This window comes from Alligator mississippiensis, chromosome 6 (genome assembly GCF_030867095.1).
Source record: "Alligator mississippiensis isolate rAllMis1 chromosome 6, rAllMis1, whole genome shotgun sequence".
Lineage (NCBI taxonomy): Eukaryota > Metazoa > Chordata > Crocodylia > Alligatoridae > Alligator > Alligator mississippiensis.
The window spans coordinates 72,566,842-72,583,479 of NC_081829.1; the positions used below are offsets into that span (position 1 = coordinate 72,566,842).

Here is a 16,638-nt window from a genome sequence, read left to right on the forward strand (position 1 = left end):
TGTCATACTTTTACAGTGGTGAGCCTATTAAACATGAGAAAATACAATATGTCTCTTCGCAATAGAACAAAATATGTTCTGCACACACCCATAAGCTTTTGTAACTGGCGTTACACTGTTAAAGAACAGTGTTTGTGTAGATTAGATGACTCTCTGTCTCCAAGTGGTTTATAAGATAAAAACTGAGGTTTTTTTCACTCTAAAGAAGATACAGTATCTACATTTCCTCTAGAAATTTTGTATCCTCCCTATTTCAACATAAGGAATGTTCTTACTAGGGCTTGCTTCTTTGTTCAGAATATACACAGAAGGGAAGAGGAAAGGCCACTTGATTCGTTTTCACTAATGCATTACCATTATTTATTTCCTATACTGATAGTTCCTGGATTATGTTTTTACTATCACGTCAAAATGAACGAAATCAGGATGGTGTCAGGGTAAGCATCACCAACAGCCTTCATTGAAACAGACCCACTTACAATTTTGAATATTCATACCTAGTGTATCTCCCCTACTTTCAAATTGTCTCCCCATCTTCACCTCTCAACTCTCCTTCCATGACACTGCCAAAAATCAACTTTCTCCTTCCCAAATTTTTGCAACCTTGCCTTCATCCTAAAACCTACGCTTACTTCTCTTTCACATATGCATTCTTGCCATTTGTTTTTCTCTAACAGTTATGAGACAACATACAAAAGAACCAGGAGTAAAACAAATTCCTACCCCTCCCACACACATTTTTGCACACTTATGGAAAATCACTACTGCTTTGCCATATAAAGGCCCATTGAAAGCTAAAAACAAGCTCAATAGCTACTGAGCATTTAAGTATCTTTTTAAATTCACAAATTCTGCAAAGCATTTAATTACTTACATTTCAGTCACTGGGCATGTCTACATGAGACATTTACTGTGGAGCTGGCTAATTAGGTCTGCAGTAAAGTCTCAGTGTCTACATGTGCAGTGCTATAGGACAAAGTAAACTAATTAACTATGCCATAGGTTAGTACTTGCAAACACAAGTATTATTCTATGATGGAGCAAACCACATATAATTTTTTTAGCTGAATTGGGATTTAAAGTGATAAATTAGATATTCCTTTATTTTTGCAAGAAAATTGTACAAAAGAGAGATGGCTAGAACACAGGTTAAAGAAACCACATGCCTTCCTGGAGACATCTTCCGAGAGCTTTTTGCACAACGAATGTAAAGATTTTCTATCATCATCTTCCTCCCCTTTACATTTGTCCATGTTGTAGCAGCTGAAAGCGTTTCCATGTTTCTTGCCAGTCGCATCTTCAAGCAAAGACAACAAGCATTCACCATAGCTATTTAATGGGGTAATCTAAGGGGAAAACAGGTTTTTAATAGGAAAATATATAGAATATACAGGAAGTACAGAATATCTATATTCATCATCAATTTTTGTAAGAAAAATGAAGTCTGATCTATCACAGTCACATACATAAACGTATCTTTTAGGCATGAATTTTATTTAACCATTTTATCAAAATAATGAATTACCTTGGAAGTAATAAAATCTTTTAATTTACACAGAAGATTAGTATTTGTTGCAAAGTCTATCCTGTAACAGTCTGCAATCCATGCCCGCAGGATGTAGCAACTGCGGTTGTATATTTTGGTAAGTGGAGAGGACGGATCCAGGTATGCACTGGAAATAAGAGAAGGACAGTCACTGCAATGAACTTTCCATTTTGCTCCAACCAATGTTACAAGAGAAGCACAGATTTTATTTGGTGCTGACTGTTATGTAGAAAACATCTTTACCTCTCCCTATTGTTCTAGAGCTCCAAGGTGACTAACTTTCATTTATACAGATGGCCCAATGTGGACTACTCATTGAAGTAAAATGCTCCTAGAACTCAATAGTTCAGAGTAGAGCATAAAGACAGTCTACTGTCAAGTACAGCACTTACTCTATTTCAGTGTGTTCCATTCATAGTTATAAAAAAGCCACTTAATTAAACTTAATTAGGTGCTTCTTTTTCAAGATAGTTAAGCTAACATTGGAGGAAAAATGCTATAGGGCACTGATAGTTTAGTTCATGTAAAGTTACTGTACCTGGATAAAGTGCTGCTGATTCTATCAAGAAGAAACTGCAAAAATTCTTCTTGTGTGCAGAAATAACGAAATGTGTAGAGGAATTGCTGTACATAACCTTCTAAAATTGCATTTCTATGGAGTACAAGAAAGAAACTTAAGCAAGAATATAGTATTTCTTATAGTAGAGCATAGCAACAAAATTTACAACTGGAATGTGAAATTCCCAAGATCAGCAAGAAATTCTGAAATTGAAAAGTTTCTTTTGTTCCAATTTGTAACAAAAACTAATATATGGATGCTTTGGAGAGGTAGAAAGGAAACATATCTATCTATGCATCCCACCTAGTCAAATCCATCTGGCACTGGAGACCTTGTACCCACCAAGCAAGGACAAAATTCACTGGCTAAGCTGTCATTGTTTGGCAAAAGCTTCTAACAAAATGTGAAAGTCAAGTTTTGTTTCCTGGTATTGTAAGAATCTTTTAGGGGAAATGTCTTCATCATATTTAGTTTTCCAGAAGTAAAAAAACCCCAGAACTTTAGCTCCTCCCTCTGACCGTGCAAAGGAGCTAGAAAGCTGACTTATACAGCACTTGGGGATGTCTTTAATGCTGGGGAAATCCTTGTGCGACAGATCTAGAGCAATTTTTCTCAACCCTCCCAACTTGGAGCACAAAGTAGAGATTACTGAGTTTCCACAGCGCTTCAGGGTTGTTGATGCTGGAATAACTTAGAACCTTGTCCTCAAACAAGGTTTAAATGCTACTTTATCCCAATCACAAACCTGTAGTGAACATATTTCAGCTAGACCCAGGGTTTAGGTTCCTCCTCTTTAAATCCTCCTTCCCCTCCCCCCCCCCCAAAAAAACCCCTATCTAGTTCTCTATTCAAACCTCCTCCAGCAACAGAGACTCTTAAAAAATGCAGATCACATAGTATGTGATTACACCAGTATGCTGTTACAAATAGAAAGCTGTTACCCTTTGGAAATGATCAGACAGAGCTAGGCAAGTAAACTGCATGCTAGATATAAAATACAGGGTGGGTTTTTTTGAAGTAGTAATTTTAATTTAGCATGCCTCTTCAGGCTTGTCCAATTCCAAATTGCATGGCCTATTTCTAATTGAACTGTCATTTGCAATCTGTATATGGAGGACTGCAACAAGGGATACATAGCAATAATAAAATTCTAACAGGTAAAAGGGTACATAATGCAAGTCAACTTATTGTAGAAAGTCTGCACTATATTTTCTTTCTGGCATATTAGGGACTTGTAGACTGCACTCTACCTGGAGTATAGATATGCCATTAACCCAAGAGGTGTCCCAGCTTGTAGAATTCTTGATTGGTTTTGATTATTATATTGGTTTTTCTGCATATTGTAGAAAATAAGCAAGGACTCCTCATTCAAAGGGGTCACATCCATCATTTCAGTTCTCCTGATATTAATTACTGTAGTAAGGTCACATGATTCCATTCCCCATTGCTCTGCACACATAATCTGCACATGAAGACAAGTCAAAACAATACAAATGAAACTACAGAAAATGACAAAAACCATAAGAAAATAAATTCAATTCAAAATAAAAGCACAATCATGTTTAATGTCATTTATTTTTAACAATACTCATTGAAGATTACTTTAATTTCTATTATTCCTGTAAATTCTACATGAAGTTCTGGCAGTTGCAAAAACTGTTAAATTTCATACACTGATTTGGATATCCAGTCATACTATTATAATCGCTTTTGTAACAATCAAAGCAAAATAACGTGAAATCAAATCTGACTTACCTGTAGGTATTTCTTCACTGTTTCAAGAAACTGAACCTTTGATTTCATTTCCTGTAGTTCTCCCTTCAGTTTGAGCAATTTTGTTTTAATTTCTGAATCTAAAGACATAAAATAAATTTGGCACATAAACACAATTTTGATCATCTCACAAAACTGTGTAGAGCCATCTGATCCATTTACAGGCATGCTAGACATAATCTTACCTTTGTTTCTTCTCTCTTTCTGCAAAAGCTTCTGGTAGAATTGTATAGTCTTCCTATAATTTTTGGTCTCAATCATTAGTAGCTGTTCAAGTTCCTATAAAAATAGTAGAACATTCTGATCTGAATGGTAACCTGCACTACTGGACAATTTTGATAAGCAACTGTGTTATATTAAAAAGTTTTTTTGTGCAAAACAACCAACAGGTAAGAAATGGAAATGAATCAAGAAAAATAGGTTGGTTCAAAGAGGACATGACATTTAGTTTCACTGTACTTCTATGTAAAAGAAATGCAATAAAATAAGAAGCATACATTGAATATTACTTAAAATCAGTTGGATAACATCAAGGTTGGGATGAGGAGGACCAAAGCTTACTGAGGTCATTAAAAATTGAGTCTGTTTATATAAGTCTGCATTTTGTTCAAGACCTTTTTTAAAAAAAATGTTATGGTTCCATCTATCAATAAGTAATGTGTACCAGTTAAATTTAAGGCAACCGTCTTGACTTAGTACCACTCAAGCGTCTAAAGGCTTTTGATCTGAAACTGAAATTCAGTTTGTAGTTCATTTAAACCAGTCCATATCACATATGGTCATACAGTATGCTACAATAGTCTGCAATTTGAAACATTTATAACAACATGTATCAACATTTTTTCCAAAGAAAATTATAACAATGCATTCCTCCTTGTGCACAAAAACCACACATAATTTATACCTCAGTTTAACACCTACTGGTTAAAGGAAGTCAGTGAATGTAAATCAAACAAGCATAAATGGCACCTGGAATAAAACGAAAAATGTATTTTTGATCTGCATTTCCATGAGCCTGAAGTGCCTATTTTCAGCATAACTGAAGAAAACATTGGAGGGACACCTTATTCCCTTCCCCGCCCCCCAAACAATTTATGCAAATCTGATAGTACCTTCACAATGAGGAACATGAGCCAGAGCTTACAGCCAGATCATTTTGTCATGTGAGGATGCTTCCTGGAGTGGGGTCTCTAATTTGAAGGGAGCATGGCTCAACCCTTCATGAGCTCCACCTTCCTTACCTAAGGCCATTATGAGCTGTCATAACCAATAGCAACTGTGAGCCTAAAATCAGTTACCCCAAATGCCCCGCTGAGTTAGGACGAAGGCAAGCACAAAGGTGACTTTCCATGCCTTGAGAATTGCATAAGACATCTTTGGCCACCCATTATGAGATGCACATGCAGGACAAGTGCATTTGTGTTGAATGTAAACTGTAAAAGTAATCCTCAATCAGTTCCCCATTAAAGTAAATAAAAAGGCTTCTCGACTTCACCACAACATAGATCTGAATCCAAAACTCATTATGGGCAATAAATATCTTTTTCGCTTGGAATCAATGGGCTTTGGATCAGGTTCATATTTTGGCAACAAGCAAGACACTGGAAATCAATACTGATTAAACAGAAGACATTAATCATATCTCCTGGAATCTATCAAACACACCTAATTACATATTACGTTTTCTTCACTGAAGTCTGAGACTTCTTAAGGCTATTATTTTGAAGATTTCTGATTAAATGATATTTAGGACTGATCTATATTGCCTTAGTGCCATACCCAGGACTGTACAAGATGTATGCCCCATGTGCTCTTTTTCCCTCAGCATGCACTAAATCCCCAAAATTAGGCTGTGTGGACAGCTAAGAGCACCTCTGATTGGGTAGTGTTGTTCTCAGGGACACTTACTGGCAGGTTCACAGCTGCTCTAAAGTGGTTATGCTGCCTTGTTTCTGTGATTTAGTGTGTGCTGCATGGAGGAAAGTAGGTGGGGCATGCTTCACAGCAATGTTTAGGGAGGGCATGGGCATGCCCTAAGACACAGCTGTCCAACTGGGAGCCAGTGGACTGCATGCTGTCCAAGGGAGGTTAATTTGCGACTCCCCAAGTTCCCACTCAGCGTCTATTACCCCTATCACTTCTAATTCTTGCTTCTGCCTAATGGGATGCTGGTGTGGCCTGTGTAGTGTGTGGTTTCCACTGGTGCAGCCCACAGAGCATGTGGCCCCTAGCTGTTTAAAAGCTGGACAGTGCTGCCATAAGATATGATAGCACTAAATCTGCTCTTCTAGGACCATGTGTTTGAATTTAAGTACATCATATCATTCCGAATCAAAACAAATGGTTTTGAAGTCAATACATGCCTCAGTACAGCACTATTAAGTGGCTGATCTCTCCTAATACAGCAATATGTGCTGCAGGAAGAGAATTTTAGTTTAACATGAAGGACTTAAACTATTGAAATTTTACTTGTATTGTCAGGAAACAGCTACAAGGCTATCTGAAATCTTTCAAACTACCAAAAAAATAATGAAATACTAGAAAACATGTTTTAATGAGATAAGCAATACTAAACAAGAGTTATACATTCCAAATTGTTTTGTAAAGGAATAAAAATACTTCATTTTATTTTAATTCATGCTTATACAAGGATAAATATATATTCATTTTTCTTCCAGTATAAACATATTTGGGTCTTTGTCTAGTATTTGAATACATTTTTTAAAAAGTACAAGAATTAGGAATTGTGTTAGCCTTCATTTTGCTGTTTAAAGAAAAGCACAGGCATTACTAAACATTATATTCTGCACTTTAGTTAAAAAAAAAAAAAATCTTAATATCAGTTACAAGTATACTTCAAGTGTATTTCCCAAAGCACTGCTGTACTTATTGTGCTAAACAAGTCACTGAATCAGAAGGAAGCATGAGAACATTAAGCATATTGCGCCTTTTATTATTTAAAATAAGTTAAAATGTGAAGTTGTACTTTAAGAATCAAACTGGGAGCAACAGAAACAATAGGCTAGAGAAAAAAAAGAGTAATTGAAATCTGATATATAAAACTAAAGCAAGCCAAAAAGAATTACAAAAGGATGTGCACAGAGACCTTCATTATGAAATAAGGATGTTAGTGCATGGAATGTGTTGTGACTTTTCAAACTAGTAACTTTGGCACTTGGGTCCTATGCTAATGATTAGCGACCCACTTATATGAAGTAGAAAGCATTTTAAATAGGACGAGTTCACTGAAAGCAGCAGATAACTCCCAAGGGCAAAGGGAAGGATCAGCAAACACAGAGCTCAGAGCTAATGTATCAGACAGATGATTGGTAAATAGGTTATCTTTTAATGGGAAAGATTTATTAGAAGTTAAATAGAGTTTGAGCAAAAAACTGTCACTGAGGGGTATGTTTCTGACAAGTGCACAAAAGGTTTAGCCACACAGCTCATTAGCATTAATGGGAGTCGCACAACTAAATCCCTGTGCATTTAGCTGAAGATTTATAACTACATATTCATCAGAGTGGTGAAGGAACAGGAAAATTACTATCTAGATTATGAATTGGAAAATTAACTGATTTAAAAAAAGAAGTCTCAAAGTAAAAGAAAGTTGATTTGGAGGATGTAGATAATTTAAGAAGCCACCTGATTTCCACGGCTAAGTACAGACAGTCAAAAAGCGTGAGGATGGATTGATTCAATCTTTGCAGATTTCTCTAAACTGCTTAGATTGAACCAATAAGCAAGTGAACTGATGTTCACTTTTCAAACTGGAAAGGCAACCAGACCCTTGCAGTGGTCCATACCAGTAGCTGGGGGGCTTCCAGCCTACTGGCCACTGTAGAGAGCCTGGGAGGCTGCCATGCGCTTTCCTCAGCCTCCGGCTGGCAGAGAAACAGGCAGTGGGAAGCACCTCCCACTGAACACCTAAACCAGGAACTCTCTAGTATAGGGGGGAATATGGGAGGGGGAAGCCCCCAGTGGGGATTTTCTCCCTCTCTCCCCACACCCAGGAGCTGGGCAAGCCCCCAGGCCCACCCCCAGGCAGGCCGAGGACAGGCATGGAGGGGGAACCCCCGCACTGGACCACCAGCCAGGGTCTCCCTGGTGTGGCAGGAAGGGGGAATCCTTAGCAGGTTGTTTCCTCCTCTTCTCCCGCTCACCCAGAGCCAGGTCCTCTAGCCATGCCCCGTCCCTGGCTGGAGTGGGAGGGGGTACCCCCCCCCCCCAGCTCCAGACCCCCAGCTGGGCTGTGCCTTGGTGGGGGGTGGGGGGGAGGGGGCTGGCTGCAGTGGGGCTTTACTCCCCTTGCTGGAGTCAGGAGCCAGGCTGATCCCTCCAGCTGACGGGGGGCAGGAAGGGGGTGGGGAAATCAGCCTGACTCCTGGCTGTCAGGGAATAAAAAAGCCCCTGCTGACAGTTGGGGGTGGGGCCAGCCTTGCTCCACTGAAGCAGAGAGCAGATTCCGGGGCTGCACAGCATCCTGGGATGCTGGAGGACTGTGAGTTAACTTGAATTAGGAGGGAATCTCGGACAGAAGTTCCATAAACTGGTTTGACCTAAATCAGTTAAGTCTGATACTATACCCATTTAGGTTTACCTTAAACTAGTTTGCACCATTTTGAAAGCAGCTTAAGTACACTGAACTTCTGTTCTGTTACAGGTTGAAACCGGTTCCTGATCACTTGCACACAAACCAGTTTAATTTCTGTCCCTAGCCCACCAAAGTAGCAATGGGTTCAAAATACATATGAATAAGATAAAGGATACAGTGGCTGTGCTGAGTCTTCCATTTTAGTTGCACTATTATATTTAGTCAGATTAAGTATAGTTATAAGACTGATACGCCACATGCCTCCAGTTCTTATCTGAAGTAGTCATGTTTCTATCTATTTTTCACTATTATACAACATCCTTAACCTAGTATGTAGAAATAAATGCTAATTTGCTCCTACAACAATCTTCTATGTAGTTAAGAGCAAAATTGTATTTTAACTGTTGAAGATTATCAAAATTTGGTTTATCTGAGATATTTCAAATGGGTAACTGTTTTCAACAAAACAATATTCTGGTATTATGATAGATTAGTACATACTAAATCTTAAACAAACAGTCCTATTTTCTTGCATATAATGCACCCCAGACTATAATATACAGCTGGTTTTTGAAAGGCAGAATGGTTGCCTATTTTACTTTTGGTTTCATCCAGGAAGCTCCAGCAGTTAGTTTTAGAGAAAAGATGTATGTGAGAAAACACAGTATTTGTACTAGGGAGTAACAGACTATTTGCCTTAGAGAGGACTCTGTTTCTTCAGAAATTAGTTACTTTCACAACACATGAGCCTATACATCACATCTGCATATGTGAATTAGGAAGTGTTTGATCTGTATTCTACTGTGACATGTAGAGATTCCTGTGGGTTAATTAAATGTGTGCTTAAATACTGCACAACGAAATGTGAATTCACTACAGAAAACCAATCAGACTTGGTAAAATATGTAAATATAACAAAGAAAATTTGGGACTACACCTAAAAATCAGCAGCCCTACTTACTGAGCTAGCTGGATTTTCCTTACTGAACCATCTCACAAAGATTTTGGTCTTTTGGCTTAAGGGGGAGGGAAGTGGGCACTGGATGGCCAGTCTCTCACCATTGGATTTTATAGTGGAGATGGCTGCTAGGTAAAGACTGCCTTTTCCTCTATTCATATAGCATCTCTTGGAGTGAGTTTTCACTTAATTTTGGATTTGGTATTTTTAGGGCAAAACTTTGGAGGGTTTTTTTTTCCTGAAAGAGCCCATTTAATTGAAGCAATTTGTGTATTTTTGTCAAATTTGAATAGTTTCACCCAATTTTTTTTAAAACAAAGTCTAAACATTTCCTTCTGACATTTCAAAATGAACTGTTCCAATTCTGGTTTCAAAGTAGTTGTTCAATAAAAGGCAAAATGCCCATAACCAATAAGCAACATTTCATACTGGACAGAACATTCTGCATATTAGATACAAAACAAAACTTGCTTTGTTTTCATCAGTCTGTCAGGCTCCATCTACATATTACAGGTTATTTGGAGACTAGCTACAAATACAAAGTAATCACACAATAAAAAGTTCCAACCAACTATAAAGTTAGACCTCTAAAATGTGTACTAACTTTACAGCTGGTTGCTACAGAGCTTTAATTTGTACATGTAGCACTGTCTTCCCTGTGGCTGGGAGCCCTATTAGTTGATGGTGCTTAGGGATTACAGGAGCTGTGCTCCCTAGGGTCCAGAGGTTGCCTGCATGCCTGAGACCCGACGAATATGGTTGCCATGATCCCTAGGGCTCTGGGGCTGGAGGACTGAGGTGATCCTCTGGGCCCAGGTGTTTCCCACACAGGGTAGTGGGGATGTGGGGAGAAAAATCAAATCAATCTATCACCCTGCAGCAATCCTCCAACCCTAAGGGTTTTCCTGCACTGCTGAGGTAGGTGGAAAATTTCCCCTGCAGTGTTAAATGTGATGGGATCTATTGCATGATCCCACAACTGTGTCTCCTGCAATGCATGTGGCATGGCTAAAGGCATGATTTTGTGAGTCATGCATTAGTTCCCATTGTGCCTTTAGGTTTATGGGTAGAGGGGGCCTCAGTCAGCTTTCCATAATGTCCAAGGTCATAGGACACCAACGTAACAGCACAGATAAGACCCCTTTCTATCACTGATGATCACTGACCAAGTGAAGAAACTTTATTTTGGTCTTTTCCTGTCCACTCAGTACAAGGATTTTCCTTGGTTGGCATCTTTTTCTCTTTTCATTTATTTTTTCTTGAAGCACTGTTTTAGCCTAACTATAACTGTTCTGTTGCAGCCAAATCAAATAATCTTCTTCTTCTTCTTAGTAGCATCAAGGGGACTTTCACAGGATCATAGGAAACATATCAAAGTAGAGCTGGAATGAACTGCACGAGATCATCTAAGCCAGCTTGTTGCTCAGGGTAAGACCACCCCTGACATCAACACTAAACTTAATATGAAGCACCTTAAGGAAAAACCTTAAGGCAGAACTAATAGTCTTGTTATAGACTGACTTGATGGTATTAATAATCCCTGGACTGATATTATACTTTGTCCTAATTAACCATGGGGTCATGCCAAAAATGATGAAAAGCTTATTTGAATTTAAGTTTGGATGCAGTTCAATTTGGTGTTCAATATATTTTTCATACAGGTATTCTCAAAGTATCTATCTGCTCAGGTCTTTTTCTGAAACCTGCTCTTCTGCAAGTATATTTTCTCTCCATGATTTCAACTGACTCAAGATTGGAAGCAATATCTTGCTTGAGTAACTGATCTAGTTTATAGTTGTACAATTACTACATTCTCTCAAGTTTCCTTTATTCAGAATAGATATTGCCTTGGATTTTGCTCACTGCTCCAGTCTGCAATATGATGTTATAGATCTTATTAAGAATGTCAATCATGATTTCTCCTCCCTGCAGCCTTTTCCTGTTTTAGAGATGATTTCTACCTCAGTTTCAGCCCTAAGGATTTGTTTTGGTGAGAACAACATCATCATCATTTTACACTGAGGTTCATTCCAGCCCTACTTCTCTAATACTGTGTGACCTAGAACTTATTTTTCCTTCAATTTTTTTTAAGCTCTATTCATTAATACATTAAAAAAATTCCCAGTTATTAGAGGAGAAATCATACTATCCCACTACATACACTTATTTTCTAAGCAATACACACCAGCTTTATCTTTTGCCAATGCTTAAGTTAAATATCTAGGTTATAGGTAGTCATCTGATATACAAATAATTTTTTTTTTTACTGAAACCAAAACAAAAAGATGCTGCAGGGAAAGCAAACATAAGGAACCTTACAACTAACTTTGCTTTACTGAAAACTAATAGCAAAATTTCACAATGGCTACAGTGGGAGATGGATTGGAATCCCTGTCAATCACTGGTACATAAATTAAAATCATCCTATGTATTTCCATAATTTATTTTTTTACATAACCTTTTATTAAATAGACAGGAAAGGAGAAAGAAAAAAAGGAAGATGTAGGTGTTGAATTTATGCATTTATAATGAGTTGATTCTAACTAAGTACCACAACCCCTGGACTATTAATAGAGTTCATAAAATTGTGGAAGTCTAGTTTCTTAATTTCTGTCTATATTTTAAATATATATTATTATTAAGAGCTGCTGAACCCACTACAGGACATCTACAAGGACTCTAATGGCTAATTTGCTGACGTTGTGATTCAGGGGAGTAGGAAAAAAATAAAAAAATCTCCTAGTATTTCAGAAAAGCTCTCTTTTTGTTTAGTTTAAACTTTAAAGATTTCATGTTGGCTCCATATGGAAAAATATGCTTTTTGAAGTCTATTTTGAAACATCTGGAAGAAACTAGGCTTTACAGAAAGTCAATGCTGCAACAACTTCAGTCCTTCTTCTGGAAGGCTCTATACTAAACCACTAACAGCAAAAAAAGCCCCCACAGCTAACTGAACTGAAAGCTGATGGTGGATTAAAAATCTTATGGGTATCCAGTACTCTCTTGTACATTTTATTTTTTTAAACTCTCCATCAATATAGAAAGTAGTAAAATTAGAAATAATTTTAAAATAATCTAAAATTCTGTATTTTTACATTCTAGTATTTTGAGATTTCAATGAATAAATATTACTTGGCTCAGTATGTAGTATAAAATATACAAGTTCTTTTTTATGAGGATGGACTTGTTTTTTGTTATGCATTCAAAGCACATTTATACTGTGCAAGATGATTTCTCTAGTTGGTCTATGAAAAATTAATAGAATGCACACAAGAATTCAATGTGTATCATTTAGGCTAAAATAACCTCAAGAGATCATTTAGTCCAAAACCCTGCTCAAGGCAGGATCATCTCTGACTAAAACCATCCCAGCCAAGTTTGGTTTAACCTGCTCTTCAAAATTTCCAAGGAGGGAGATTCCACAACCTCTCTCAGCAATCTCTTCTAATGCTTAACAAAACACATAGTGAGAAAGTTTTCCAAAAAAGCAAATTAAATTTTCTTTGCAGGAATAAGGCTGCTGCCCTCTACAGCCAAAAAGAATAGCTTACTGTCATGCTTTTTATAAGTACCCTTTGAGCACTGAAAGATTTATCAATTCCCCCTCTCCCCTCCATTTTCTCTGCTCCAGACTGAGTGATCCCAAGTCTTCCAACCTTTTCTTATAAGTCGTGTTTCCTAGACCTCTAATGATTTTTGTTATTCTCTAGTGGCCTCTTTCCAATTTGCCCATCTTTTTCTTGAAGCGCAGTGCCTAGGACTGAACAAAGTACTTCAGATGCCTCACCAGTGTTGTATAGAGAAGATTCCCCTTAACTTGCAAGTGTCAGTCCAGTTAATACAGCTCAATATGCTTTTTTGCAATGAGAGAACATTATTGGCTCATATTCAGCAGATAGTCTGCTATAACCCCTGATCCTTTTCTGGGTACTGCAGTCTACCCAGTTGCTCACCAGTTTATATTTGTGCACGTGATTGTTCTGTGCTAAATGAAGGATTCTGTACTTGTTTTCTTCAAAGTTTATTTGATAAATTCTGAAGCACTTCTCCAGTTTGCCAAGCTCATTTTGAAATCTAATCCTGTTTTCCCAAGGTATCAACAGCTTAATACAAATGGATGTCATCTGAAAACGTATTATGTATGTACTCAATTCTGTCCCCCAAATTATTAAGGAAGATATTAAGCACTACTGGACTCAAGATAGACTCCTTGGGAACTCCAATTTATATCTCCTCCCAATTAGGCACTGAACCATTGATGACTGCTCTTTTTAGCATGATGATCAAACTAATTATGTATCAATCTTATAGCACCTTCATCTAGAGAAGGATGGGCAAAATATGGCCTGTGGGACAGATTTGGCCCATTGATGGAGTTTGTCTGGCCCCTGGTGGGTCCCTCAGCCCCACCTGGTCCAGGTGCTGTCTGGCCTGTGGTGTGTCCCACCACACCCCAGGTGTGCAGTGGGGCTGGGGCAGCTCCACAGCTGGCTCCAGTTCTAGGCAGCCTAGGTGGTGGCAGCTCCATTGCTGGCCCCAGCTCCGTGGAGACTGACAGGGACCCGTGCACATAGCCCTGGCTCCGGCCCCAGGAGGCTCCGCACCTGCTCTGGACTTGCCCCAAGTGAAGCAGACCAGCTCTGAACCAGCCAGGACCTACACACACAGCTTTGACCCTAGTCTGCCTCACACATGCTCTCAACTGCCCACCCATGATGAGCAGTGGCAGCAGTGGCAGTGACCAGGCAGCTGCTGCTACTGGGCATGGGAGAAAAGTGACTGCCTCCCCCTCACCACTTCCAGGTCCTTTTTGCTGTGGTCACCCAGAGCCTGTGCCCAGGCTGTCCTGTTGATCCTCTCCACTACCACCACTGCCCTACTGGGTAGCCGTGAGGCAGTGCTGGTGGAGTTGTGATGACAAAGGACAAGAGTCACTGGGCAGCCCGCGTGTGGGCTTTGAGCAGCTGCAGTAACAAGGGCCTGGCAGTGGCAAGGGGGAGGCAGCTGCTTTTCCCTCATGCCCAGCTTCTGCCCAGTTCCTGCCATTGCTCATCAGGTGCATAGGTCCCAGCTGGCCCAGAGCTGTGCATGCAGGTCCTGGCCTGTCTACTCCAGCCAGGATGAGTTTGGAGCTGGAGCTGGGGACATGCTCAAGTCCCCACATCAGTCTCCATGGGGCTGGAGCCAGCAGTGGTGGTAGCCGGAAGGAGCAGCTGCTATCTGGGCTCCCAAGAACTAGAGGAGACACAGGGCATGTTGGTATTGGGGCTGTGCACATAGGTCCTGGCTGGTCTGCAGCTGGTTCGCTCTGGCTGGGCAAGTCCAGAGTAGGTGAGGCAGGCCAGTGTTGGGGCTGTGGCTGTGTGGTCAGCTGCTGGTGGGGGTGGCAGGGAGGAGCTGCAAGGCACATGGGCTCCAGGCTGTTGTGGTGGGTGGGGGGGCACTGATCAGCCTGCAGCAGCTCCCCAAATTTGCCTATGTGGCCCACAGACCCAAATAATTGCCCACCCTGATCTAGACTGTATTTACTTAGCTTACTAATGAGAATGTCATGAGAGAGTGTTGAAAGCCTTGCTAAAGTCAAGGTGCATCACATCCACTGCTTTTTTCCATTCACAAAGTTTGTCACCTTGCTGTAAAAGGAAATAAGTTTGTTCATCATGCATGACTTGTTTTTAATAAATCCATGCTAGCTGTTCCTAGCCAATCTGGTATCTTCTAGGTGCTTAGAAATAGATTCCTTGATGAATGTTTCAGAAGTTGTCCAAGGAGCAAGGTCAGACCAGCTAGTCTATACTTCCCTGGATCACTCTTTCCATTTCATAAAGATGGACACTATAGTTTCCCTTTTCCAGTTGTCTGAGAACTCATCCAACCTCTAAGAGTTCTCAAAGAGAATGGTTCTGCAATCATTTCAGAGAATTCTCTGAATAGTTAAGGAAGCATCTCATCCAGCTCTCCTGACATGAAAATATCCAGCTTCTCAAAGTAATCTTTCATGTTTTCCCTCTACCTTAGTCTTATTATCTCCTTCCCTTAGCCACACTGCCAACTCCACTCATCATGTGATCAATTGCTGAACTTATTTTGTGAAGATGGAAGTTAAGGCAGTAGTAAATACCATAGCCTTCTCCACATCATTCATTACTAGATTGCTCTCCTCATTATAAGGGACCTCTACTTTCCATTACCTTTCTCTTACTTTTAGCCTACTTGTAGGCTTTTTACATCCTTTGCTAGTTACAACCTTGATTTATGCCTTGGACTTCCTGATTTTCTCCTTGCATGCCCATGCATTACTCTTATACTCATCCCTAGTAAAAAGACCAGGTTTCCACTCTTTGTAAGATTCTTTGAGTTTCAGCTTGCTGAAGAGCTTGCTGTCATTTGAGTAATGGATTTACACAATCAGATAACAACTTTTCTTACTTGGTACGTCTAGACAATGTTATCATTCCTTAAAAATATATAGGTGAATTCTAGTGGAGAAGACTAAGAGATCAGAAGATGTCTGTTCTTTTCTGATACAGAGTAAAATGGTCAAGTCTTCTATACTGCTCATCCCATGTGTCTACTGCTTGACATGAAGGGGCAAAAGATAGTAAAACCTGTGCTGGTTACATCTCTGCCAAGACTGCAAACCACGATGACTATTACAGGGAAATGGAATGAGATTACCATTTATTTCACATAGCCCAAATTGCCAGTTTGAGTGGACCCACTGGGTTTTAAAATTAGTGAACAAGTAGTAATGAAGCCTAGTTCCAATTAGACACATTTCATTACACATATTTAAAAATAAACAAGCAGCAGAGCAACAAATCTTGTTGATCATTCATATTAGGCTACTCAGTATTATATGTGAATTCATGTTATGTGGCATTCAAGTTATGGTAATTTGCACGGTACCAACTTATGTACCAGTAACTTGACATTTATGATTCCAGACACTTAACAAAACCTCTTAGACCCAATAAAGACCTGGTGTAAAGCAGATACACTAAACACTTCCATTTCCCCATCCCTATAGACAGCTGTATAAAGGCCTCCCCTCTGAAGCAAAGGATACTGTAACCCACTCTACTATCAGTGCAATACCTGCACACAACCACCCAAACAGCTACCCACTCCCTCCATTATTAGTATCCCTATGAACAGACACCTTAAACACTTACCCAATTCCTCCCTGAACTTCCCTGCCCTGCCAA

At 39.4% G+C, this 16,638-nt stretch overlaps 1 protein-coding gene across 3 annotated transcripts in view; it reads right to left on the bottom strand.

Annotated features, from left to right (window-relative positions):
- Positions 1-16,638, bottom strand: part of KNDC1 (kinase non-catalytic C-lobe domain containing 1) — a 137,463-nt gene that overhangs the window by 12,734 nt on the left and 108,091 nt on the right. For 2 of the 3 annotated variants that reach the window (XM_019484195.2, XM_019484196.2), the window contains 6 exons: positions 4,064-4,157; positions 3,861-3,958; positions 3,356-3,567; positions 2,085-2,198; positions 1,526-1,673; positions 1,167-1,346 (listed from right to left, as the gene is read on the bottom strand). In XM_019484195.2, the coding sequence (XP_019339740.1) occupies positions 1,167-1,346; positions 1,526-1,673; positions 2,085-2,198; positions 3,356-3,567; positions 3,861-3,958; positions 4,064-4,157 (846 nt within the window). The remainder of the gene's footprint in view (positions 1-1,166; positions 1,347-1,525; positions 1,674-2,084; positions 2,199-3,355; positions 3,568-3,860; positions 3,959-4,063; positions 4,158-16,638) is intronic. The other variant, XR_002089353.2, reaches the window with a different exon arrangement.